The 26,100-nt window shown below is 43.2% G+C and overlaps 1 protein-coding gene across 2 annotated transcripts; it reads right to left on the reverse strand.

The window, feature by feature from the left end:
- Positions 1–449: 449 nt before the first annotated feature.
- Positions 450–16,065, reverse strand: LOC108668857 (major facilitator superfamily domain-containing protein 6). Of its 2 annotated transcripts, XM_047882801.1 has the most exons (12): positions 15,784–16,065; positions 14,725–14,726; positions 11,848–11,999; positions 11,177–11,331; positions 10,861–11,015; positions 9,815–10,103; positions 5,212–5,559; positions 4,395–4,540; positions 3,865–4,028; positions 2,747–2,950; positions 2,156–2,323; positions 450–1,819 (listed from the first exon to the last, which is right to left on the reverse strand). In XM_047882801.1, the coding sequence occupies exons 3-12, from the start codon at positions 11,996–11,998 to the stop codon at positions 1,266–1,268; spliced, it is 2,334 nt and encodes a 777-aa protein (XP_047738757.1). In that variant the 5' UTR covers position 11,999; positions 14,725–14,726; positions 15,784–16,065; the 3' UTR covers positions 450–1,265. The 2 variants fall into 2 exon arrangements, with proteins under 2 accessions (XP_047738757.1, XP_018011602.2); XM_018156113.2 differs by lacking the exon at positions 14,725–14,726 and having other exon boundaries at positions 11,848–12,005.
- Between the last annotated feature and the right edge of the window lie 10,035 nt (positions 16,066–26,100).

The following is a 26,100-nucleotide window of genomic DNA, read 5'->3' on the forward strand; positions in this document are numbered from 1 at the left end:
CTGGCAAGAAATGAGGTTTATAAGAAATAAATTCGTACAGAAAGCATTTTATTGAAAAGATAGATTTTATTTTACCAGTGTAAAAATAATGTTTATAATAATAATTTATTTTACCAGTGAAAATAATGAAGTAATTGCCAAAATAGGAGGAAAGTACGTATGGAGGATGCAAATCCTTCAATCAAAGTGAAGACGTGGACTGAAATCCACAATCGAGTCCTTTGATATCCTGCAAAGCTATTGGCCGAAGTTTTTTTTGCACTGATATTGGCTTATAATTCCTGCAGAGCTATTGGCCGAAGTTTTTTTTTCACCAATATTGGCTGATAATTTCTACAGATCTATTGGCCGATGTTTGCACTGATATTGGCTGATAATTCCTGCAGATCTATTGGCCGATGTTTTGCACTGATATTGGCTGATAATTCCTACAGATCTATTAGCCGATGTTTTGCACTGATATTGGCTGATAATTCCTACAGATCTATTGGCCGATGTTTTGCACCAATATTGGCTGATAATTCCTACAGATCTATTGGCCGATGTTTTGCACTGGTATTCCCAGCACTGTTAATAGCCAGTATAGTTGTTGCAGTGCTATTGGCCTATGTCATGCTATCATTTCTTAATATAATAAAACTTAAGAGTTTCTTCACAATTCTTGGAGGTGTGCTTTCATCTGCGATGTTCGGTCGAACAAAACATTAGGTGGATCAGTAGCTCGGCCGCGTACAGTGCGCTGCATAACATAATAATTATTGATCTTGTTCGCTCCGTTAAATTAATAAGCTTTTTCATCGTCAGTAGCGTAACTAAAATAATATCTAACAAAGTATAAATAATTTTAATAGCATTAATGTCATGAATCACACATAATAATGATCATTCAATCATCTCAAAGTTTTGAGTAGAGTACAAAAGCTGGGAAAATAATCAAGTTGATGAATGATGACAAATTTTTGTAGTTCTCTTTTTTCGCGCTTTAAAATTTTTTGTATTTGATAGTACAGGAATTTATGAATAATTATTTACAATAGATAGATATCATACAATTTAAGCGCTGATAGAGATGCGTTTCACTACTCATCAACATCTGTATTTGTAATAAAAAACAGCAATAAAATAATAACTGTATCAGTGTTACTGTTATAAAAAATTGCGTTATTTGCATCGTTCAATAGGCAAAGATAATAGCACGTAATACGATAATTATACTCGTAGTTTAATTACTTTACAGAAGTTCATGTGAAATAAACTTCAAAAATTTAAGTTGGCCGGGAGTCGGGCAGGAGTTCGGTTACGGCGGTGATGTCCACGACGTCGGGGGGCGGCGGGGCATGTTTTTGGGGAGTGCTTGAGGACCTCAGGGTGGCAACACTGGGGTACAGGTTTGGGGGATGAGGCTCTTCATCATCACTCCAAGTGGGAAAAGGCGTCTCATCAACCCCCGAAGGAAGGTAGCTACTGTAACGATAAGCTTCTTGTTCCCCGGATTTCTTTGGCGATGCTTCACGCACCGAAATTTCCCCTCCATCGTCCCCGTCCCTGAGGGCCTGAGTTTCGGGACCGAGTTCTGGGACCTCGTCGTATCGCTGGGAGTTGCGCTGGTGCTCCCTTATAGACACGGTGCGTATGGGCATGTTGTTGATCTCCCTGCGCAGGGAGTCGAGGGTTTGCTGCTGAGGGAGCAGACAGAGTTTGAAGACGAGGTAGTAGGCGAGGGCGACCGCGAGGGCTCCGCCTGCAAAGATCTGGAAGGCCATGGCGGTGCCCAGCTCACTCATGAGGTAACCGCCCGCGAAACTGCCGGCGCTCTTGCCTGCCATGCGGAAATTTGATCTGCATTTTCGAATTCAGGAGTTAATTGCGGCACTGGCCGAGCTTTGGCCGCACTTTGGTCGCACGTTTGACGCACTTTGGCAGCAATATCGTCTAATTTTAAGGAATGGTTTGAATATTTTATTTAAAAAAAAAAACAGTTAATTGCAGCACTGGCCGAGCTTTGGCCGCATTTTGGTGGCACGTTCATCGCACTTTGGCAGCAATATCTTCCAATTTTAAGGATTGATTTTAATATTTTCTTTAAAAAAACCTTGCTATTATGAAAATTACGGCCTAGTGCCTCTATATGTGAACCCACAACCGCCCCACTCACCCAATCCGTAGTGCACGGTCGCCAGCACGCCCTGCAGGGTGGCCTGGGCGGTGGGCGGCGCGAGGTGGGCGGCGTACAACACACTCGCCGCGATGAGCAGCCCCGTCGTGGCGCCCTCAGCCACCTCCAGGGGCAGGCACCAGTAGGGGTCGGTCAGCAGGGAGTATCCTGGTGGGGAGGAGGGGATTAGGAGGCAGCAGGGAGTATCCTGGTGGGGAGGAGGGGATTAGGAGGCAGCAGGGAGTATCCTGGTGGGGAGGAGGGGATTAGGGGGCGGCAGGGAGTATCCTGATGGGGAGGAGGGGATTAGGGAGCAGCAGGGAGTATCCTGGTGGGGAGGAGGGGATTAGGGAGCAGCAGGGAGTATCCTGGTGGGGAGGAGGGGATTTGATGAAAGAATTCAGTAAGAAAATACAATATCAAGAAGTATTAATGAAACTCTCTTACAATTAACTCTCATGGCCTACGAAGTCTTTCATCTTGGAGCTCGTGCCCAGACTGAGCGCCTTTTTTCCGTATTGTGAAAGCAGCTTGCACAATATACAGAGCCTATTAGCCCCACACATGACATTCAATGTTATACATCCTCACCGATGCAGCGAACAGAATAGCACACGAGGCCAAACGCGATGGCCTGAACATGGCCAAATTTGGCGCACACGGCGCCCGAGATGGCCAGAAATGGCAGCGCGGCCACGGAGGCCACGGTTGTGGTCATGCCGATGAACCAATTCGTGGCGTTGAGGTCCCGCAGCAGCCACGGCTGGAAGTGCTCGATGAACCCGTAGCAAACTCCTGAAGTTCGGAATAAAATTCGAAAGCTCAAGTTACAATAAAATTCAAAACACTCAAAGTTACATAATTGTGAATATTTAAAAACAATACTACAATGCCATAATATAAAAAAATACACTCAACCAATGTTTTTAAAAATTACGACGGAATTGTCAGGACTTCATTGAGTCCTAAAATCCTCAGTCATTGAGTAACAGGTTGCAAAACTTTAAAAGCGGTAATATTTTCTGAATGTTACAGGTATGTATTAACAGTTTCTGTTTGCTGTATGTTATGTGATAACAGTTACTGCATTTTAGAAGGGCTAGCATTTGCCGAATGTTAAAAGTGGTAAGAGTTATTGAATGTTAGGAGGTGCAACATTAAAGATGTTTTAAGAATCGTTCGGTGCAAGAAATTCTCGATGCACGCAGGGTGGACAAGTGATTACAGTTCAGAGCAACAAAATTGGAGCAATGAGTTATGATTTCGACCCCAGCTTTATGTGAATGTTCTGGTGATAATTGGTGAGATGGTCTGGGAGTTGAGCAAAACAATATTTAAGCTGTGAGTTACGTTTTCGATATTCGAAGCAAGATGTGGAAATTCCGCTATGTTCAGAATCGGCTGCTGGCCTGATAGCATAATCTTCATTGCTGGCACTGCTATTCAATTCTATTCTACATGTGAGGTCTGGAGCTTTAGTTATAAAAAGTTCAAATAAAAACTTTATTCATCTCAACGGTGAGCGTTGCAGATCGGTTAGTTTAGCCTACAGAGGACTAGAAGGTATTACTACATAGATTCACTGACACCTAATTGTACAACACGTAATTCACTCGTACTTCAACATACAAGGGATATATACTCGTACTTCAATACGAGGGATATGCTCGTATTTAAATGCAAGGAATATACCCGACGATGATGGTGACCTGACACAAAGACGGCGATGGTGAGCAGGGCGACGTGTGGGGTGAGCAGCAGCCTGACGACGTTGTGCAGGAGGCTGCGGGACGGCGGCTTGAAGCGCAGGTCTACCGCGCACAAAACCGCGGCGCACAGCAGCTTCAGCACCGTGTATGCCCCGAACGTTGCGCTGGGTCATTCAAAATATAATTATTATTAAGAGTCATTGATATTATTTGAAGGCAGTTCCTCCTAAAAACTGGATGCTTGAGATAGTATGTTAGACAAGGGTAATCTGAGTAAGGGTATGAGTCTATAATAAAGTGAGATTATAATGGAAGTGGAGAGGCAGGTGCGCAGAGAGTGCCTACCACGGATGGAATACTAGTGCGGCAGTCCAGAACTGCTGCGTTCAAAACGCTTTCCAAATAGTGAGGGTAAGTGATCCAGGGGTAATAGTGAGGGTAAGTGGTAATAGTGAGGGTAAGTGATCCAGGGGTAATTGTGAGGGTAAGTGGTCCAGATGTAATAGTGCGGGTAAGGGCTCTGCACTCACTAGTAGTGATATGGGGCGCTGCCGTCCCCAAATAGGTCTATAAGCACCCCTGCGAGGGGGGCGCAGATCATGCCGCCCAGGGAGCCGTGCAGCCTCTGCAGGCCGTAGTCGTGACCGTGATGCTGCAGCACGGCCACTGTCGCCACCTGCCGCACCATCACATTAGCCATGTGCCGCACCATCACATTAGCCATATGCTGCACCATCACATTAGCAATGGGCCGCATCATCACATTAGCCATACGCTGCATCATCACATTAGCCACCTGCTGCATCATCACATTAGCCATATGCCGCACCATCACATTAGCCATATGCTGCATCATCACATTAGCCACCTGCTGCATCATCACATTGGCCATATGTTGCTCCATCACATTAGCAATGGGCCGCATCATCACATTAATCACCTGTCGCATATTCACCCTAGCTACCAGCATATTAAGGCAGCATGTTTTTATAGAATAAAATTGCCTCGTGACTAAGGTATAATGTAACAATTAAATAATTGACACGTTAAATAATATTATGGTGACCTATTCTGCATACTGCTTTCTGCGAACACTGACAATTTGGATCTCGTAAAAATAAATGAATCAACTTAGACTAGGATTTTGGTGATTTTTTGTGATGAAATAATTGGTAGTGGTGGTAAAAGAGTGGTAAGAGTGGTAAATTCCACATTCGATATATCGAGGTAAGCAGAGGAATGCAAATTGATTGTCAGGAAAGCGTTGAAATGGATGTTCTACTTAACTTAACCATTGAATGGGTCAGGCCTATGCTGAAACCCACGAGGAGGTCTTGCTTCACCCACCTCAAACAAGGTGTAGGTGAGGCCTATAGTGAAACCCGATGACACCTTCAGCCCGGTGAAGAGCCACATGGTCAACACGGGGTCGCTCTCATCTTCGGGAGGGGGGACACTTGCGCAAACTTCATCCATGGGCAGCGTGACGTCACACTCGAAATTGCACGTCACGTACGATTGGTCCGGACTAACTGCAGCCTTCGTCCCTGCCAATGTTATTGTTGAGACGTTCAGGGATTTTGCCAGCAAACCGTTGCTGCAGTCGAAGATGTGTTGTTCGTCGGGCGTCATCTGATAGCGGCCGTCTAGGTTAACTGTACCACCGCCGTCCAGAGTCATGAAGTTAACACTCGCCTAAAGAGATAGAGAAAATAGCAATGGGGAAATATAGCAAAATAATAACATGTGTGACGATAACTGACTGTTGTAGTTGGATGAATGTGGCTCCTGTTTTGTATATTATTATTGGCAATAGTATTATTATTATTCTACGAAGCCGTTCTCGTGGCGTCTGGTTCAAACGAACTTCGTGGGCACATTGCACTCAAGTTTAATTGCAAACGAAAATTCATAGACAAGAGAGAGGATGAGAACGGATGAAAAAGACTAGCCTTCATAGGCTTTACTAAATAGTTCCGTTGTTAGGCGTCGACAAAACGCCTGCACGCCTGCAACGAAGAAGCCGATGTTACGGAAGCCAGCAGAGTAGCAGACTGTTCCAGGTTCTGGCGGTGTCGACCGGGAACGCTCTGTCGCCAACAGTATATATGTAGACGTGTCGTCTTTTAGAAGGCAGATCCGAGACGTACTGCAGACATTCCGAGAGATGAGGAGGCGTCAGACCGTGAAGGCATCGGAACGTCAGAACAGCGTCCTTGAACTGCGTGCGCTGTTGCATGCGAAGCCAGTAAAGATTACGCAATATCGGCGACATGTGGTAGAATTTATGCTTATTGCACACGAGTCGCGCAGCAGCGTTAATTTCGAATTGCAGTTTGTTAAATTTCGTGGTCAGAAATCTATGGAGTGCGGCATTACCATAGTCCAATCTTGTCTGAATGAGCGCCACCACGAGGGCCTCGAGAGACAGCGGCTGACGCTACGTATTCGTCGCAGAGCGCCTAAACATGCGGTGATAACTTTGGCAATTTGATTGTTCATAGAAATTTACGAGTCCAAAAGAATGCCCAGGTTGCGAACCAAAGATGCAGGTCTGACAAACTCGCTGCCCACGCGAACAGGGTTGGCCGGACGCTGATATTGGCGCCGAGCTGTTGCAAATCAAATAAAGTCGATTTTTTATGCATGGAGCTGAAGCCGGTTGGAACGCATTCAGTCTGAGACGGCGTCCATGCTGACAGACATCCGGTCCTGCAACGCTGCAGCGTCAGCCGGCACACAGTAACCATAAATTTGGGTGTCGTCAGCGAAGATATGCTGTTTCAAACTATGTGAATCAATTATGTGCAACACGTCTACAATATATAACAGGAAGAGGATCGGGCCGAGGACTGATCATTGTGGTACGGCGCAAGTGACCAACGATGGCGGAGGAGAAGAGTGCCCGCGTCGAGCGCATTGAAATCTATCGCTGAGATAGGACTCGAACTACTGCAGCTCTGTGCCAAATGATACGTCATGTCAACGCAACAAAGTGGCCTTCTCGACCGTATCAAACGCGGCCTATGTCGAGTAAAGCCAGTGGCGCAATGCCGCCGCGTCCTACTGCTCGCAGAATATCTGAAGGCACCTTCAGCACAGTGGTTTCCGTTAAGTGGAGATGACGGTATGCAGACTGGAGGCGGGGCATGAGACCGGACTCCTGATGATGGTTATTCAACTGTCGGGCCACAACGCGCTTCAGGAGTTTCGACAAAATTGAAAAGTTGGATGGGCCGATATGACTTGAGATCAGAAGCGTCATGGTCGGATTTTTTCGGTTGAGGCGTAATGTAAGCTGATTGGAAATTCTCTGAAACAACACCGTCAGTGAGGCAGCGGTTGAAAATGTTCAACCAGAAAAAGTGCTAGAGTTACGCCGTTCCCCTTAATTAACGATGTCGGCAGCGGATAGCTGGTAACCTGCTTGTTGGGCAGCACGCGCACTGCAGCGATGCATGACATCGTCAGTTGTGACGCTAGTGAATTCTTGGAGCACGCAGTCAAACGGTCACGGTTCAAATGTTGCCGACGGAGCATCGGCTGACAGCGCTCACACAGCAGAAATTTAGTTTTCAAAAAACCGCATGGGATTCCTCCATGCTAACGTCACTCGCATCATCTATATGACTTCATTCCATAAGTTTTCCAGCGAACAGCACTCGAGGGTCGCTGTGCTGGTAACGGTTTGGTACGCAGGCATCGGGTGCACACATGGCACCGTCCACTGAAATAGTCGATGGTCCGATATTGCGATCTCGATGATGTTGACTGGTTGAATTTGATTATTAGAAGGTCAGCACGCGTGATGATAGCGTTCAGCAGTCCGCTAATGTCGTGCGTTGGAAAGGTCACTTGACCAACCATGCCAAAGATGGAAAGGTCGTTCAGCTGGCGAGCCGATGGGTCGTTGACGCGATCCAGTCGAACATTTATTTAAATCGCCGGTGATAAAGACATGCATGATCGGAGAAAGTTACATGTCTGGCGAAGAAATCGCTCAATTCGAAGAAGAAAACGCGCGTCACAGCAGGACGGTAGATGGTGACTGCAACGCCCGTCAACGAGGTGCAGGTGACCCTAGGACATAGCAGCTCAAAGGTCAGGTGGGTCGGGCGCCGATGTCAGGAATGGTGAGGTGCACGTCCCTGCTGGCGACGGTAGCTGCTCCACCGTAATTCATTGCCAAGGTGTCTGGTTGCACGCAGGGCCGCATGCTCCCGACTACCTGGAGTCCGTCAGACCCGCGAAGCCAGGTCTCGGTCAGGAAGACATCTTGTGAGCGCGAGCGACAGACTTGAAGAAACTTGTCAACCTTTTTATTTAGTGAACGGATGTTGAACAATAACCGGCGACACGGCTGCACATAATTGCGTTCAGTACGAACGCTAAGCAGGTTTAAGGGCCTACGGGTGGACACATGCCGATGCTTAGCACTCCAGCAGCAGCATTCGTAGACGTAGAGTTCAGCGCCAATAATGGCCGCCGTAGCCACGGCCTATTGCCAGTGATGACGAACACACCGCTGTCGCGCAGTGCTCGATTCGTGGCAGCAGGACGCCTATTTCGGCCAGCACGGCATCCAAGAAAAGACATGCAAGGCGTGGGGAACTGCTCGATAAGTAAAACTCCTCTCTCAGAGACGGGTGGATAAGGGCTGCAGCAGCTGACCGCAGGCCGAGCAGTCGCCGAGTAAGCTAGCCGCGCCATGAAAAGCAGCAAGATTCAGCTGGAGTCATAAAACAGTGACACACCTCCACAGTCAGCTCGAAGCCGAATATAGCGAACGCAAAAATGAATACTCATAATATAGTCCACCCAGTCAAAAAAACACACTTATGTTGACGTAGTTTCCTTCAAGCAAGCTGCGTGAGTAGCAAGAAAATAACGGGACGAAGACAGAGCCTGGCGACTCGCCCGATCGAGCCACCTTCAGATTCAAACCAAGATGGCCGATCAATCCAAGACGGCCGAATAAGATGACCGATCGGTCACCGGAACAGTAACGGGTGCCCACACTCTTATATAAGGCACAGTCAGCTCGTCTACAGGCAGCTCGAAGCTGAACATAGCGAACGCCAAAACGAAAACCACAATATAGACCTCGGTCGAAAACAAGCTTACATCGACGTAGCTTGCGTCAAACAAGCTACGTGATCAGCAAGAAAAAATCCAAACGGAGCCTGTGGTTCCGATGGATCAGATCAAAACGGAGCCTGGTGACGTACGCCCACCCCACTTTCAGATTCAAACCAAGATAGCTGATCAAGCCAAGATGGCTGATCGGCTTCAGAACAGTAACGGTGGTCACAGAAAGATTTAAAGGCACAACATTCAAGGTCAGACGATCCTCAAAGCGTATATCTCTTAGTCAAAAGAACAAACGCTAACGTAGGTTTTGTTCAGCTTATGCCGTTGAAAAGAGTTGCAATCCGAAGGGGAGAAAGATCGAGAATTTGAAATCAATTCTCACGATAAACGCATATGTAGGTGCTGATATGACTGACTAATATAAGTCCATATTGTCCGAGAGTAGGGTGTGGAAACAAGTCCTCATGTGTTGATGAGCAGACCTAGTTAGGTATTGAGTCCACGGTGTCACTGAGACCTTGCCATACAGCATATGTGTCACGAAGACATGTGACAGATCACGTGATCAAGACCTTAGTTGTGGGCGGAAGCGAATGCTATATAAGGTCTAGCAACCTTAAGCAAGGCCCCCCACAGTAGTTGATAAGCGCTCCGCGATGTAGCGTATCTGTATAGTTCTCCGACCTTCCGGTCGACGCCGTAGCTTATACCTCTGTATCGTACTCCTGTATAACCACCCCGTATAAAAGAGATGGTATCAGACAGATGTGTCTTACTTATCCTCTATGATCTTAGTCACGTAACACGATCCTCAGGTGGAGCATAATATATGAGCTCTGAAAATATAATGTAGCCGAACCTCGTATAGCACGAAGCTCGAGAGGCTGGCTTGGTCGAGGGGCATTGCGCTCTCGTTGTGCCTGACGATGTAGCATTTCTGCGGGTCGTCGAAGTGACGTCCCGTGACGCAGGAAAGCTCCTCGCCGAGCGGCGAGACGCCGTCAGGGGCCGCCGAGGCGCTGATGTGGCTGAACTGCGCCTCGAGGCTCTGCGGGTAGCGCACCACCGCCGGCGAGCAGGCGTAGCCGCAGTCTGCGGCCGACAGCCGCGCTACGCTGCCGTTCGTCACGAACGACGCGCATGACGCTCTGCGCAGAATTTTTTGTTATTGTTTATTGTAGATTGTTTATTGCTTACTGTATTTGTTTCATCGTTTAGTGTAGTTTATTTCTATTTCCTGGAACGTCGATTGATGAAATAGTGAAGCGTTTTGAGCTTTATGTTCTGCAAAGAGTCGTGACTTTGTTGTGGATAATCGACAGCTATGAAATGAATAAATAAATGCTAGCTACGTTGAAATCGTATCTTGAATATTTATATATCCTATATACGTTCAGATAGATAGATAGACATAGATTTACGTCTTTTCTCCACCTCATTAGGGTACACAGCAAGAGACGTTTGACTTTAGCTGATGATCCTTCCGACTCCTATAAGCTAGCATTCGCCAAATCCATTCTAACTGAACATTTTAATACCAACTTTGCTGTTGAAAAATCATATTGATTTTTTTAACCAACGACCAAACCTACAAAGCAGCAAAGATGGAACGTACACAACCCACCTGGTGGGAGACGTACAAAGCCCACTTGGTGGGGGACGTACACAACCCACCTGGTGGGGGGCGTACACAACCCACCTGGTGGGGGACGTACACAACCCACCTGGTGGGGGACGTACACAACCCACCTTCCGGTGGGGGACGTACGCAACCCACCTGATGGGGGACGTACACAACCCACCTTCCGGTGGGGGACGTACACAACCCACCTGATGGGGGACGTACACAACCCACCTGGTGGGGGACGTACACAACCCACCTGGTGGGGGACGCACACAACCCACCTTCCGGTGGGGAGGCTGAGGTGGAAGTCCCCCTCCTGGCAGGTGAGGGTGAGGGGGAGGGTGGGCACATCAGGGGTGGGGAGGCGGGCGGGTGGGATGGCCATGTATAGTAGCGGCAGCAGCCCGCTCACCATCACACTCACCACTAACACCACCTGGAACAATTGTCCAAATCTTGCCAAATATTTAATGAAAATATTTATTAGTTTTCATATAAAGTTTGTGAATAATTACTGAAATAAACGAAAAAGTGATCATTAAGTCCTCAAATTCCTATTACTGACTGGGTAATGGTAAGTAATAAGTTAATAATCACCTTGAAGTTGCCTATTTTGTCAGCTATGACCCCCGCGAGGGTTGGGGCGAGGAGGGGGACGATGGGGGCCACCGAGAAGACGATGGCGGTCTCCTTGAGCGTCAGGCCCAGTGCCCGCGCGAACAGCGTCGAGTATGGACCTAGGCATTGCGTCGCTGCCGTACGAATAATATATTCGTAAACAACGAATGGCCTCTGGTAAAATACAAATATAAGGAGCAAAAAGAATTTAATTAACCTCAGCGGGTTACAGTTTAATGTTGACAATTAAGTCTTTCAAATTATTTCTGGTCTTTCATGCGAGAAAGTTTACGGATTTAACTACTAACTAAAATAAAATATGCTCAAAATTATTGGATTCTTTGTATTCACATAACAGAAAAGAAAGATGTTGAGAAAACTCTAGTTTCTAAATCGTTTATGGCTTCTGAAAAAATCGCCACTTCCATAAGCTATTTTTGCTATCAAGCCGACCACCGGACCAACACTACAGCTAACAACTTCATTCCTTGACCTTGGTGTCGTTTCGGACGTAACAGTCCCAGGCCACGCTAGAAGGCCGCCTCAATATTCCGCTCTTACCGACAAAGTCCAACCTGGGTAGTTCGTGTCACACACGTATTATGCATAGAAGTACATTGTACGATATAAGTACAATAATATTACCTTACCGCCCATAATAAGGAAGAAGGCGACCTTGATGGGAACGAGACGGGGTGTGAGGAGGTCCGCCCAGCAGGTCACCGCCGCCTGACGGCCGCTTTGGCGCAGGCGCGTCGACCCTTGCCGCGCCTGCCACGTCAGCTGCCGTCGCATGCTCATCCTGCGGCTGTCATTTGTTTTAGTCCAGAGGAGGATATTCTTAATTTCCTTCCTAACCTTTCCGCATTAAAAATATACGGAAATTTTTCAATCTCCTCCCTAAACTAAATCATTATTATTATTGATAATAGAGAGGCTGGTAAAATACATGGCAATGACAACGAGCGTCCAGCCACACTGCAGAACGCAACTGTTTTCTACGCTCTGGGGTTAGCATGCCGGCTGCGGACACTGGAGTTGCTTGTGTTCGTAGCCAAACTGCTCTCCGTTCTACGCAGTTATGTTCGAGTAATAAAAATCTTGATGAAATATCTAATAACTTACTCATTCTTTCTTATGTGTAACTAATTTACAGGCAAATTTAGCCAGGGTAATTGCAATTTAAGAGCCCAGTAAAAGCTGCTTTTGCACGGGTCATGAGCTTACCTTACCTTATGACCTTATGATGAGTTTAGGACGTCGTAGTCCACGGTCACGCTGATGCGCCGCCTTCGTCGTCCTCCGTCTCCGAGTCGTCGTCGGATGTAACGTTGGACGTGTTCCGTCTATTTGCCCTCCTTTGGGCCAGCTGATGCAAGATGCTGTTGCTTGTCACTTGCTGATGGTAGTTTCCTATTACTGGACAATCCGGGATCTTTCTCAACCACTTGTCCAGTCGTCTCTTGAATGTTGAAAGGGTAAACTCCCCTCCTCTCAGCGCTTTTGGCAAGGCATTAAAGAGCCTCGGTCCTACCACGGACAGTGATCCCTCACGAAGAGTCTGTACTCTGGCCGCGGCTCGGTTATTAAATGGGGGAATCCTGCACAGTCTCCCCCTTCTTTCGTTGTAATATGTCATTATTTTGGAGGCCTCACTCTCAAAGTTGGGATCCAGTCCGTTTATCATCTTCCAAGTGTACAGTATGATATACCTTTCCCTTCTTCTCTCCAGTGAGTACAGTTCCAGGTGTTTCAGCCTTCCCCAGTAGTTCAGGTTCAGCTCCCTCATGCCGCTGATCCTGTACGTGAAGGTACGCNAGTGAGGTATCTTCAACCCGGACGTCAACCACCATTCTTTCATTATTAGTAAAGAAAAGATCGAGAATATTGTGTTCTCTTGTCGGCGACCGTACCTGCTGACTGAGCAAGTGTTCCGCAGCAAACTTCACAAGTTGGGCTTCTTGACTTGTGTCGCGGTCATCGACCTTTAAGCCGCCAGGGCTTGTCCAACGGATTCGTGGGAGATTGAAGTCCCCACCAATTATCAGGCTGGGGGCTGGGTCACCCAGTTCAGCCACCCTGGTCTCTATTTCCTTAAGGGTTTTTTTGAAATTTTCCGGCGGACAAGCAGGCGGTCTATGGACTATGGCTACGCACAGGTCATATTTTTTTATGTGAAGTAGCACGTATTCAACAAAGCCGTCAGAGTTTCCAGATTTCGATCTCAATTCTACAGTGCTTCTTGCAAGGGAGTTCCTAAGGTAGACAATTACTCCACCCTTCTTTCTCCCTTCTTTCCGGTCCGCGCGGTAATGTTGGAATCCTTCCATTGTAATTTCTGCATCGAGGATATCTTTTCTTAGGTGCGACTTGGACTAACACAGCGGTGCTGAGCTTCAAGCTGTGCTATGTTAGAATGTGACTCGTGCTTGTTCGTGCCTTGGATGTTTCCGCAAGTAATTCTATTCCTATTCAACCTGCAATAACTGCCAAATTTTGCCATGAAGAGAACAAATCTATCGCGAAGACATCTGACTGCAGCTTGCAGCTCACGACCAATGCCCATTCTAATTAACAAAATTTAGAGTCACCCCAGCTTCTGGTAATCCAAATCAGAAGCTGTCGCGTCTGTAAATTTTCACAGGGATATACATTGAATGAACACAGGATTGGAACGATTGCTTTGTGTGTTCTTTTTTCACATGACCGAGGAGGACTGGAGTGTCGAATCATTCTAAGAAAATTGCTTACATTCTGGCCACACAGTTTGGTTCATGCAGTTAAATGTTCCAATGAATAACCAATTAAAATCTCATTATAATCAACAGTACATGACTTACAGAAACACAAAAAAAAACACGAGAATTCATACCAGCTTGAAAACAATAAAAGTTGATTGAGGAACTGTAATCACATTCAAAACAGTAGAAAACGCATGGTATGGCTTACAGAATCGCAATAAAAATAACAGAACCCGACTTGCATATCGATATTTACATGGACAAATTAAAGTAGATCCCATCACAAAATTGTTGTTTTCTGCGCTGCGTTCAGATAAGAAAATAAATTTCAAGAGGAATACCCTTGTAAATATTGTGACATGAGTTCAGGAATAACGTGTTACGATATATACTGTTTACATATCACTCTACCACATACATAACACCACCACATTCATCACTCCACCACATTCATCACTCCACCACATTCATCACTCCACCACATACATCACTCCACCACACAGACCACTCCATCACACAGACCACTCCATCACACAGACCACTCCATCACACACACCACTCCATCACACACATCACTCCACCACAAACAACACTCCACCACACACACCACTCCACCACACACACCACTCCACCACACACAACCCTCCACCACACACACCACTCCACCACACACACCACTCCACCACACACACCACTCCACCACACACACCACTCCATATATATGCATCACCCTGCGCAGATCTCCATAATATTTGAATGCAGTCGCGTTGCTAAGCAACCGGTGACGTCTCTCCTTCTGTATGTTCTTATTTATTTTGTGGAAACTGCAAAAACTCGCGTAATTGCTTGCGTTGCCATGACAACCGAACGGATGACCAACGTACGATGATTGGCTTAATTTTAACATATGATCTTTGGCTTAATTTTAACATATGATCTTTGGCATAATTTTAACATATGATAGCTGCCTTAACTTTAACATTTGATGATTACCTTGATTTTGTCAAATGATTGTTTGCCTAATTTTATCATATACTGATTAGCTTTATAATTTAAATGTATGATGATTGCTTGAAATTTTTTATATTGTATGATGCATTATTTACTTGCTTGATTTATTTGAGTTTACACTCTAGTTGAGTGAGGCAGCGTGCAGCAGCAGCAGAGTGAGGCAGCGTGCAGCAGCAGAGTGAGGCAGCGTGCAGCAGCAGCAGAGAGTGAGGCAGCGTGCAGCGGCAGAGAGTGAGGCAGCGTGCAGCAGCAGAGAGTGAGGCAGCATGCAGCAGCAGAGTGAGGCAGCGTGCAGCAGCAGAGAGTGAGGCAGCGTGCAGCAGCCGAGTGAGGCTGAGGCAGGAAGTCTAGTCTCCTTAACTCAATTACGCGACTTAGCAGTGAAGGCGAAATGCAACAACCGTTGCTGCTGCAGGCAATATTTGCTGCACCTGCTGTTGTAGCTGCGGGGAGCGTAAGAAGCAGGTATTGTTATTCAGAAATAATTGAAATAATTAGAAAATATATGAATGAATTAATAAATCTTAATAAATGCATGGATTATTTGCAACAAAGTCTGCTTGTTGCAGTAACACTTGTCACTGTAGCTCTTAATCGGCGAACGTGTTGTTTGCTGCAGCAGTCGCTTGCTGCCGCAGCAACTATACTGACTACAGGATTTTCTGCACTAGCTGCTTGCTGCAGCCATGGGGATGCCTGTCAGGGTAGTTACTTGCAACAGCTGGTGTATGTTGTAATAATTTGCAACTATTAGTAAATATTGTAATTAATTAATCATTGCACCTCTCATTGCAATTAGTTAATCATTGCATTTAATTAATAATTTTATCTCACCTCGCTTGCAATTTCTCGTTGTTCTCAACTGGCAGACTGAAGGCCGTCGAGACTCTCCGTTCCAAGAGAGTAGATTGCTTGGGAGTGCAAGAAGTCCAGGATCTTCTTCCTCAAATTCTTAAATTTTCTAGAAAATATCTTTGGTATCATCCGAAATCATGATTCACGTCTGAATTCAATGTCTTGGCAGCTTACGGCCTGAGTTGAAATATTCATTAGCCACAACGCTTGTTCTTGCCAAACTGAACAGAGAACAAGGCAATTGATAAACTGTCAATTGAACTGTTATCTAACTATTATCTTAAACTATTAGTGAACTGTCAGTTGAATTATTATCATACTATTATAATAAACTATTATTTAACTATTATTATGTCAATTGTCAATTGACTTAATAGTTAAAATCTTTGCTCATCTATATTCTATGCTATAAAGTATAATGATTCGTTTCGAAGTTTTAAACATCGCTGACGGTAGCATTAACAGTTACGTTTATAGTTAACAAGAAACCAGTAAATGGATTTGCAGTAGGAATATGAACAACAATTGTTGTGTTTCAGTGTCTCCGCCAAAATATCTTTATCTCCCACTAACAGCTGAGTGATGTATAAATAAATATTACATCATACTGCATGGAGCTTAGCTTATAAAACTAAGAGTAAAAAGTTGGTGCAAACTGGCTAACCTCCCTGACATTATATAAGTAAACATTATATTAGCTTTTTATTATTTTGTATAATATACGTATTCATTTTAATTTTCTGATATCGCACCATACGTCAGCACGAGCAGTTCATCAGCAAATCTCCTAACTGGAAATTTTATGCAGTCAAACAAGGCGGAAATTTAGCACAATTTTCTGATCAAATAAAGCAAATTCGGCAAATAATCACAAAGCAAATTTGGATCAAATAACCCTGCCTTCGTTAGAGTGCACTGATAACTAGCAGCACAATCTCATTCAGCCTCAAGCAGCCAAGATGACACCGGCTGCAGGTGCTCAGTCACACGAGCCGAACGATATGTGAATAAGATAAGTCAAGTAGTAGAAATATGAGTGTAAATACGGGTTAATTGTGTATTGAAAGTAGATTCCGCTCTCACATAAAAAATACATTTATTCAACAAATATTTATTCAGTTGAAAGCCCAATGTTTACTATACTTTTCCATAATATTCAAATTAATTTTGAAGCATTTATCGTTTCATGGGGCCAGCTTGCGTATGCCATCGTCAAAGAAGCTTGCAGTGTGATTAGACAATTTCATAAAGAACACTTCATGAGACAGCGGGAAACTTGTTAGCTGAGGACGAAATCGTGAATCTTTTGTTCTCTTTCACTTTACAGTCCACTTCTTTAACAAGATCATCGGTAATGTGTAAAGGTGTCCCACTTCATTCCTCATCATGTATGTTTCACCTTTATCAATCATCTTTAAAATGTATCAATCATCTTTAAAAGCCTAAACCATTTCCTTCCGCACCATCTCATCACTCATAATGTTTTCACCATACACTTCACTAATTTGAAGATGAATATCAACTGATTGTATGCTTTGAGCTCAAAGAAAGAATTTCGCATCCGTCGGGCGACTTTTCAAATCACGTAATCTTATTTAGAAGCCGCGGACGCAGCGCTGCAGGCGTCGGCGTAATGTGAAAACGGTACATACTTTAAAAACACGCCTCGTACTATACTATATTACTATACTATAGTGTAGTAATACTATACTATGTATAGTATTGTGTATAGTGTACACAGTATAGGAATACTTTACTATACACTTGTATTACTGTAATATACACTTCGAAAAAAAGGCAGTAAAAAAACGGGCTCACCGGCGTTCTGGTGGCTGGTCGCCACGTGAAAATAAACTGTTTATCAGTTTTTTTTTCAGATGTTGTACGGGTTGCTAGCGTTAAATTTGAATAGAAACGGTTATGCGGCGTTTATTTTCACGTTTCAGCCGGCCACTATAACGCCGGTGAGACCGCGGTTTAACGGTGATTTTACTTATAATGTAATGCTTATGTATACCTTGTATCTAAGTAGCTAACACAAAGACTTGTTTATTTCACTGATAGGCTAGTAAGCAAAACAGATGCATTCAACACGTGAGAGCAGCTAATATGAAACACTTGTTTTGAACACGTGCCAGAAACATAATAGCATTCTAGTAATTCGTGTCGCTTCTTAATTAAGTGAAGCGAAACCCGCGCACAACAGCAAGGTTAATTCGGTGGCATCACTTGCTGGCGTTGCAGCTGTAAATAATTTATTTTCATGACAACGGAGCATGCATCATTTATATTGATGGCGATTGTAATTACTCAGATTATAATTACTCAAATCGGTAATTTCGTTTTACGTATTAGTGACAGTAATTTTATGCAACACTCAACCCTTTAACGCTAATACTTAACTCGGCTTCGTTTTGTTTGATTTCACGATTCGTTGTAGTGGGAATTTCGCTGCAAGCTCAAGCACGGTTGCCAACTTAGCGGCCTCTGGCGCCGAGGTTGCGCTCGCATGCCACAACAACAAAACAAATTACACGATCAGCTGATATAATTACACATGGGTTAATTAGCAGATAATTATACGTTCAGTTATTGAAAATTATGATCCCGTTATGTACGCTACGTCTTTTACGTTTAGTAGACGTTACGTCTAATATCTGTTGCACATCACAGTAGCTTTGTAGGAGACCTTGGAATTCAGTCAAACTTCGTTGGAGGCAGAACAAATAAGCAAATGGTCAGGGAATAGTTATTGGTTGGTTGTTAATATCACCATTAATGGCGCTGAGAATTTTTACTGATATGTAATATAGAAATTTTTCTCCAATTGTGTTTAACTAATTCAATTGACAAAGTAATTACCTAGGTAATTAGCTTGCCACCATAATTCGATACAAAAATTCTTCACACAAATTTAGAGAAATTACTCTCATTAAATTCAATCGACAGAACTAACTAAATACGAGCAGGCCTATTAGCTGTGCATGGCGTGTGACACTAAATACGAGCAGGCCTATTAGCTGTGTTTGGTGTGTGACACTAAATACGAGCAAACTTAAGGCGCGTGTTGAGGGCCGCGAGACCTCGCACAGGCTTATTGGTTTGTATGGATTTCTTCGCTGATTATCTTCAACTTCACTCCACTCGTAAATGAGATGACAATCTGATTTTTTTCATGCTTATCCAGATTACTCAAGTCGGTAATTTCGTTTTACGCATTAGCGAGACATTAGTTTTATGTAACGCTCATTTGCCTGCGCCAATTACTTCACTCGACTTCTCTACCTCTTTCTGTACCTAATGCAATCTGTGGACGGATATAAAAAATATAACTTAGTACTCACAGCAGTGGATGACAGAGAGCGCATTTTCTCGTCGACGAAAACGTGAAGTCACGGACAGAGGGATGGACAGACGGACAGACATGACGAGCACAATAGGGCATTTTTTCCATAAATGAGAAAATGCGCCAAAAATGTGTAAACTTTTATCAAAAACAGTTATGATTATGGAAAATTTCAAGACGCTTTAAACATTAATATTCAAGAATTGGACAACTTCTACACTTATGAGATGTCAATGGGTTATACTTTTTATTCGCCACTAATTGGTATACCCATAAGTTCTCGGTCAGCTTTCTTGTTGTCACCGAACGAGCATGCTCACATGTGGAGTGAAAATCCCGAAGACTAATGACTCCAATAGAGGCGTTGAGAATAGAATGAGGGGAAAAAGGTATCGTACAATTTTAAGCTGTGACGCTCGAGGGTTCTTGTGGTCGACCTAATGGGCAGTAATATGAGGTAGCCAGAGGTCATCAGTAGCATATCAGCTCTAGCAGACCGCTACACTGTTCAAAAAAACGGTGAAAAAACGGTCTTACTGGCGTTCTAGTAACCATCCGCCCCGTGAAAAAATACCGTTTCGCCATTTTTTCAGATGTTACACGGGTTTCTAATGTAAAATTGTAATAAAAACGGCAACACGGTATTTTTCACGTGCTGACCGGTTAATGAAACGCGAGTAATACCGTTTAACGGTGATTTTTCTAACAGAGGAGTCCTATCAGTGTTAACGGAGTCCTATCGGTGCTAACTCAGAGGTCGCCTGAGTCCTTACGAAGAACTATATACGCACGAGAGTAGCAACTTCCATATGTGAAGAGTGAACACTGAATTTACGCCTCATTCAGTCCCGAATACTAGCTCTCAGTGTTGTGGGAAAGCGTCGCAACACGTTACTTAGGTAGCTTGATAATTTACTTGAAGGTTCAATTTTGGATAGGGTACCAAGTGAGGATGAAATGCACCGCCATCATGTAATGAATATAATTTTAAATGAATACGAAACTCCTGAAAAATATTAATAAACAGGCCTAAGTATGTGCTGGGAACCTCCTAAACTGACTATGCTGAAAATAAGGTTCCCGGATATGAGAAGGAAATATCATGGGCAAAACAAGACAAGAAACGATGTGATTCGGCTGAACCCAACCGTAAATGTTTCCGACGCTTGGTCGAGATGCAGTCACATCCTGGTAAGGTGGCAAGATGTCAAAACCCAAATCCCAGCGGAGGAGTGCAGTGCTGGAGGTTGGACTCTTTTGATCCTACTCGTCGGGACTCTTTTGATCCTTCGGTCGCCGCCCAGTGTAGAGCCTCCGGCCACGCTACGAGAGTAAACAATTAACTTGAAGACGTTGACCAGGCGGAAGGAACAGCCGGTGGTAGGTCCATGATCGAGGCCGGTTCTCTAAGCTCTCCACACGGTTGACGTATCCGGCCATGGTCGACGTCAAAGGTGCTTGGATATTCCATGATCTTGGCAGAGTTAACAGTGACGAACTGCAGCGCCAGAGGTGAGCCTGGGTACTATACTTTGCAGACCACACCACGATTACCGCGTCCATACTCCATCCACATATATGATGAGGAAGGCTGCTCTATCCAGAGTGAAGAAATACAAGCTCACGCCAAACTTCACCTTCTAGAATGAGTTGGAATGGAAGATTAAGCCCGACCCACAGTTTACAGTAAGTTGGGCCGCTACACCAGACTTTGCTGCACTGTCAATACTTGAACTCTTTTGCGACGTGTATCGCTAAATACGAACTAACCTAATCCAATGACGGCATGCGGCTCGTGACTGATGGTTAGGTGCTGATTACAGTCAATCAGCGGTATGTAGCTGTCGAACAATCAAGGGCACGACAGGTTGCACGAAAAACAACGCTTCTTGTTTTCTTCATTTCGGTCTTCGATGAAATTCCACGACTCGAGGATTTCCGGGAGCCGTTGAAGGCGCATCCAATCTTGGTGCCCCTTCCCCCTACGTTGTCTCCTCCCCCTAGGGTGTCATCTCTCCTTCTGCCCCTACGTTGTCACCTCCCCTTTACCCCCTACGTTTTCACATCCCTTTCTTCCCCTACGTTGTCACCTCCCCTTCTCTCTTTACGTTGTCACCTCTCCTTCTCCCCCCTACGTTGTCACCTCTCTTCCCGCCCCTACGTTGTCACCTCCCCTTCACCCCCTACGTTTTCACATCCCTTTCTTACCCTACGTTATCACCTCTCCTTTACCCCCTACGGTGTTTCTTTCCCTTCTCCCTACGGTGTCACTTCCTTCTCTTCCCCAATAATGTCATCTCCCCCTTTCTCCCTATTATGTCAAATCCTCTCAAAAAACCTTTGATTTTTTCATTCTCTGTATTCATTCCCAGTCTGTGAATTGCACAAAAGATTTCAACTTTCGAGCTACTGAGGTCATGTTAGCTAACATTGTCTCGGGTGGTTCTGTTCTGGTTTCCGCTCATACGAAACATCACAATTAGAAATCAATATAAACTTGACTTGATAGAAGTATTCAGCAATAAATTTTATACCTAGATAATAATTAATTCATCTTTATGTGAAAAACTTTGCATCCATATTTACAGATGAAAATTTTTTACGTTCAGGATTATATCGTCTCTATAATCCAATAATCTAATCTTGATACACTATGGCCATACAATTTATTTGACCTTCCATGATATGCATTCTGAAACGAATTTATTTATAATATTTTTAACTGATTTGCTTTTCTTAGTACCTTTTCGTTCAGTGAAATAGAATGTTTTTTTCATTAATAGATATATTGAATCATTTCTTGAAGTTGATGGTACAAAAACTATCTGTTGTACTTTTATCTTCTTTGGTAGCTCGTCTGAAATAATGTCCTGTAAATGAAAAAGCTCATTTCTGAAATATTTCCTAACGTTAAATTGCATGTTTTTTTGTAAATAATTCAAAAATCGGGCCCGTTTCTAGATATAAGTATTTTGTTGCTGCCTGGACTCGATTTTCTCCGGTTTGTGAATGTGGTTGTGCGCGTTGCTCATCAAGCTACATGGGAATGACGTTGATAAGCTTCAACATCCGGGTTTCTGAACACCGAGGCAGGAGCTTTCGTTCAAATCAAAAACTTTCTGAGCCTTCTCATTCAGTTGTACACCTTCATACTGATTGGTGCGAGGTGAAAGTGTTTGGATGGAGGGGGGGGAGGGGGTTCAAGAGACTCGGTCCCACCTTTGTTGTTACGTTCTGAAGAATTTGTAATCAATGAATATTTTTAAATGAAACCAATTTCTTTATAGTACGTACAGTTTTTTTCTCGTTACTTGGTTATGATCTTTTACGTGCATATTTATATTTTCACTGGTGTTTATTGTTGTATCCTATGAAACTTTTTGAACTGATGATGAAGCTGATCTTCGAAACGTTTTCCATGAAGATATGTTGAATTTACAAGGTTTATTTCGCTGTTAATTTTTAAAAAATTTTATGAATTTGATTTTCAAACAGACTAATGATGTAAGTACTCGATAATACATGTTAACTTTCGACAAAAATAACACTATGTTCAAAATTACTGTGAAAATCTCATTTTTAGAACATTTATATGTTCTAGATACTACGATTCATAAGATACTAGATACTACAGAATGCTCCAAGAATTTACGTTTGTAGAATAAAAAGAAATAGAATGAGTTTGAGTTCTTGTGGTGCTTCTAAAAATAGTTAAACTAGAAAATCCTTTGAGTGCGATTCTATCTGCAGGTGTTCACATAAATAAAATAAATCGGATGACAAATTACCATGAATGTAATTTTTTACTCCACCCTAGCGTGTAGCGCTGGCCGCTACACACTAATTAAGTTAATACCCTTAAAACCTTTTGACTGGAATGGATTACTGAATTGAAGTGGAAAGAAAATTGCCTTTCTTATGATTTTCCAAACTTCATGATTCTCTAAACTAATTTTGGCGCAATCTTAGTTATGAGATGCCTTAACCATGAATTGTTTCTGTATTGCAATGTCTATATTTATTATTACACATCGTCTGGGACACTGCATTAATTTCCGCCAGAAACCCAGATGAAATGAAAAACATTGCATATGACCGCGAAAATTACATCGCAGTGCGATAAACCAACATTGCGATAAACCAACCTTATGACTTTATGAAGAGTTTAGGACTTCTCAGTCCATGGTCAAGCTGATGCTCCGCAACCGGTTGTTATCAAATACGAATACCTAACACTTATCGATTATATCAACATTTGAACATTATAACAGTCTTAGAACATCTCTAAGGCTGTTATACACAAACTTGAAGCGATTAAGCTTCTCCGTCATTATTTTCATTAACGCAAACTATGGGAAAAGTTGAGTCACTTGAGCGTACGGTCGTGTCGACTGTTTTGTTCTTGCTAACGATTCCCTGTTTCTTCACATTTATTTATATTCTTCCTATTTATCGCATTTATTCGCATATGTGGCATTTCTTTGCATTTCTTCCCATTTCTTCGCATTTCTTCACATTATTTGCATTTTTTCGCATTTCTTCACATTTCTTTGCATTTATCCACGTTTCTTCACATTTCATTGCATTTCTTCACATTCTTCGCATTTCTCCACATTTATTCCCATTCGTCCCATTTCTTCACTTTCTTCAAATTTTCTGTCATATCTTCACATTTTTAATATATCTCACTTTTTTCACATTTGTTCACATTTCCTCACATATGTGTTCATTGCAACACACGACATTTGCGTGACAACATTGCACGTGAGGAGAGGCAGCGTATCACGTCTGTTATTAGCATCACGAAGCCCACCGTCTCAGACGCATAACAATGAAGTAACTAAAGAAAACAATGTTGATGAAATTTTGATGTTTACTTGATGTTTACTTGATGTTTACTTGATGTTTACTTGGTGTTTACTTGGTGTTTATTTTGTTTTTACTTGGTAGAACGAAAATTCCAGTGGAGTGGGCATGAGAGGGGAGTGGGGCATGAGAGAGGGAGTGGGCATGAGGGGGGCACTGGTGCATGAGAGGGAGAGTGGGGTATGAGAGGGGGAGTGCGGTATGAGAGGGGAATGGGAACGAAGGGTGGGTACTGCAGCCTTACTTCCGGGTTTCCCTTCCCCTTACTCCCCTCACTCCCCTCACTCCCCTTACTCCCCTCACTCCCCTGTCTCCAGGAGTTCGATGCTCCTACCCTGGGCGTACCCTATCTCCAACACTCAGATAAATGTGTGAGATTTGTACAAATATCGATACACCGGTAGCTCTTGTGAGGGACATGACGCAGCATGGCCCGGAAAAAGTGTGTCAGGACTACATGCTGAAAGTGACTTCATTTGATTTCATGCTCTTTATTGTAAGAAATGTTGCGCACATCAAGATGTTGATGTTATCTGAGCAACATAGCAATCATGCATAGCTCATGGTGTCTATGTCGATGAGGTCTGAGCAACATAATAATCATGGCTCATGGTGATGTTGTCTGAGCAACATAGCAATCATAGCTCATGGTGTTTATGCTGATGAGGTCTGAGCAACATAATCATGGTTCATGGTATTTATTTATGTTGATGTTATCTGAGTAGCATAGCAATCATGCATAGCTCATGGCGTGTACGGTCACTCGTCTCCATTCATATGTTCTTTCCTATTAAATACCTCATCGTTTATTGAAGCTAAGTACAATCGGTACGAAAGTCAAAACATGCACGAAAAAAACTAATTTTTCTTAAGCTATTCAAGTTAATTTTGATCTGCGGTAATATTGCCCCCTATTGAAGACTTGCCCGTCCCCAGCCAGGCCACCGTAACTCATAAAATCTTTTAATAAATCACTCGCCTGATTCGGGTGCTGGATATAATTCTTTATGTAAACATGAAAATTATAATGTAATTTTTTTTATTGTATTGAAATCCATATTGCAGTTGTTGACGTGAGGGATTTACGATATATCAGTTATTGGTGTGAAGGATTTATGATATAGCAGTTATTGGTGTGAGGGATTCATCATATAACATTAATTTACTTGAGGGATTTAGAATATGGCAGTTATTGATGTGGGGGATTTATGATATAGTAGGTACTTATGTGAGGGATTTATAATATGGCAGTTATTGGTATGAAGGATTTATAATATACAGTTGAATATGTGATACAGTAATTATATGCGATACAGTAGTTATTAATGAGACGGATTTACGATACATTAGTTATTGATGTGATTGCATTACGATATAACATTTACTGGTGTGAGGGGTTTACGTTATACCAGTTATATATGTGAGAGATTTACGATACAACAGTTATTGATGTGGAAAATTTATGATACAGTGGGTATACATATGAGGGATTTATGAAATGGTGGTTATATATGTAAGGGCTTTATGATACAACACCTATTTTTGTAAGAGATTTTTGATATAGTTATAATTAATGACAGGGATTTAGGATATCGAAGTTAATCATATGAAAGATTAGCGATATGATAATTAATGATTGGAGGGATTGATGTTAATAGCAAATGATGAAAGGGATTTATGAAAACTTGGTTAAGATTTAATAAATTTGTGACTACCAAAATATTGTTGCCATGAATTTCAGGTAATGTCAAACGGCAGAGAGCGAAGCTCCGAGTTAAGGGTAATCAATTAAACAACTTTTGATTGAATCGTTTATTTCATTCATAATTCATTTGTTGATGATTTAGAATAAGAAGAAATTAGATAACAAATTAATGTTGGTGTAGAGTATAGAAACTACGGCGGGAAACGCAGCTGAGGGCGAAAGTTTAAAACCTGAGCTAAGTTTAGAGTAAAAGTTCGAAGCTTGAGCTAAGTTTGAAATCAAGAGTATATCAGTAGCCGCCGATCTTAAGCCTTTTGATAGAAGCAGACATTACATCTGTGGTTAGTTAGTGAATATTGCGAAAAAAAATCAGAAATCA

This window comes from Hyalella azteca, unplaced genomic scaffold, assembly GCF_000764305.2.
Source record: "Hyalella azteca isolate HAZT.00-mixed unplaced genomic scaffold, Hazt_2.0.2 contig11355, whole genome shotgun sequence".
Classification (NCBI taxonomy): domain Eukaryota; kingdom Metazoa; phylum Arthropoda; class Malacostraca; order Amphipoda; family Hyalellidae; genus Hyalella; species Hyalella azteca.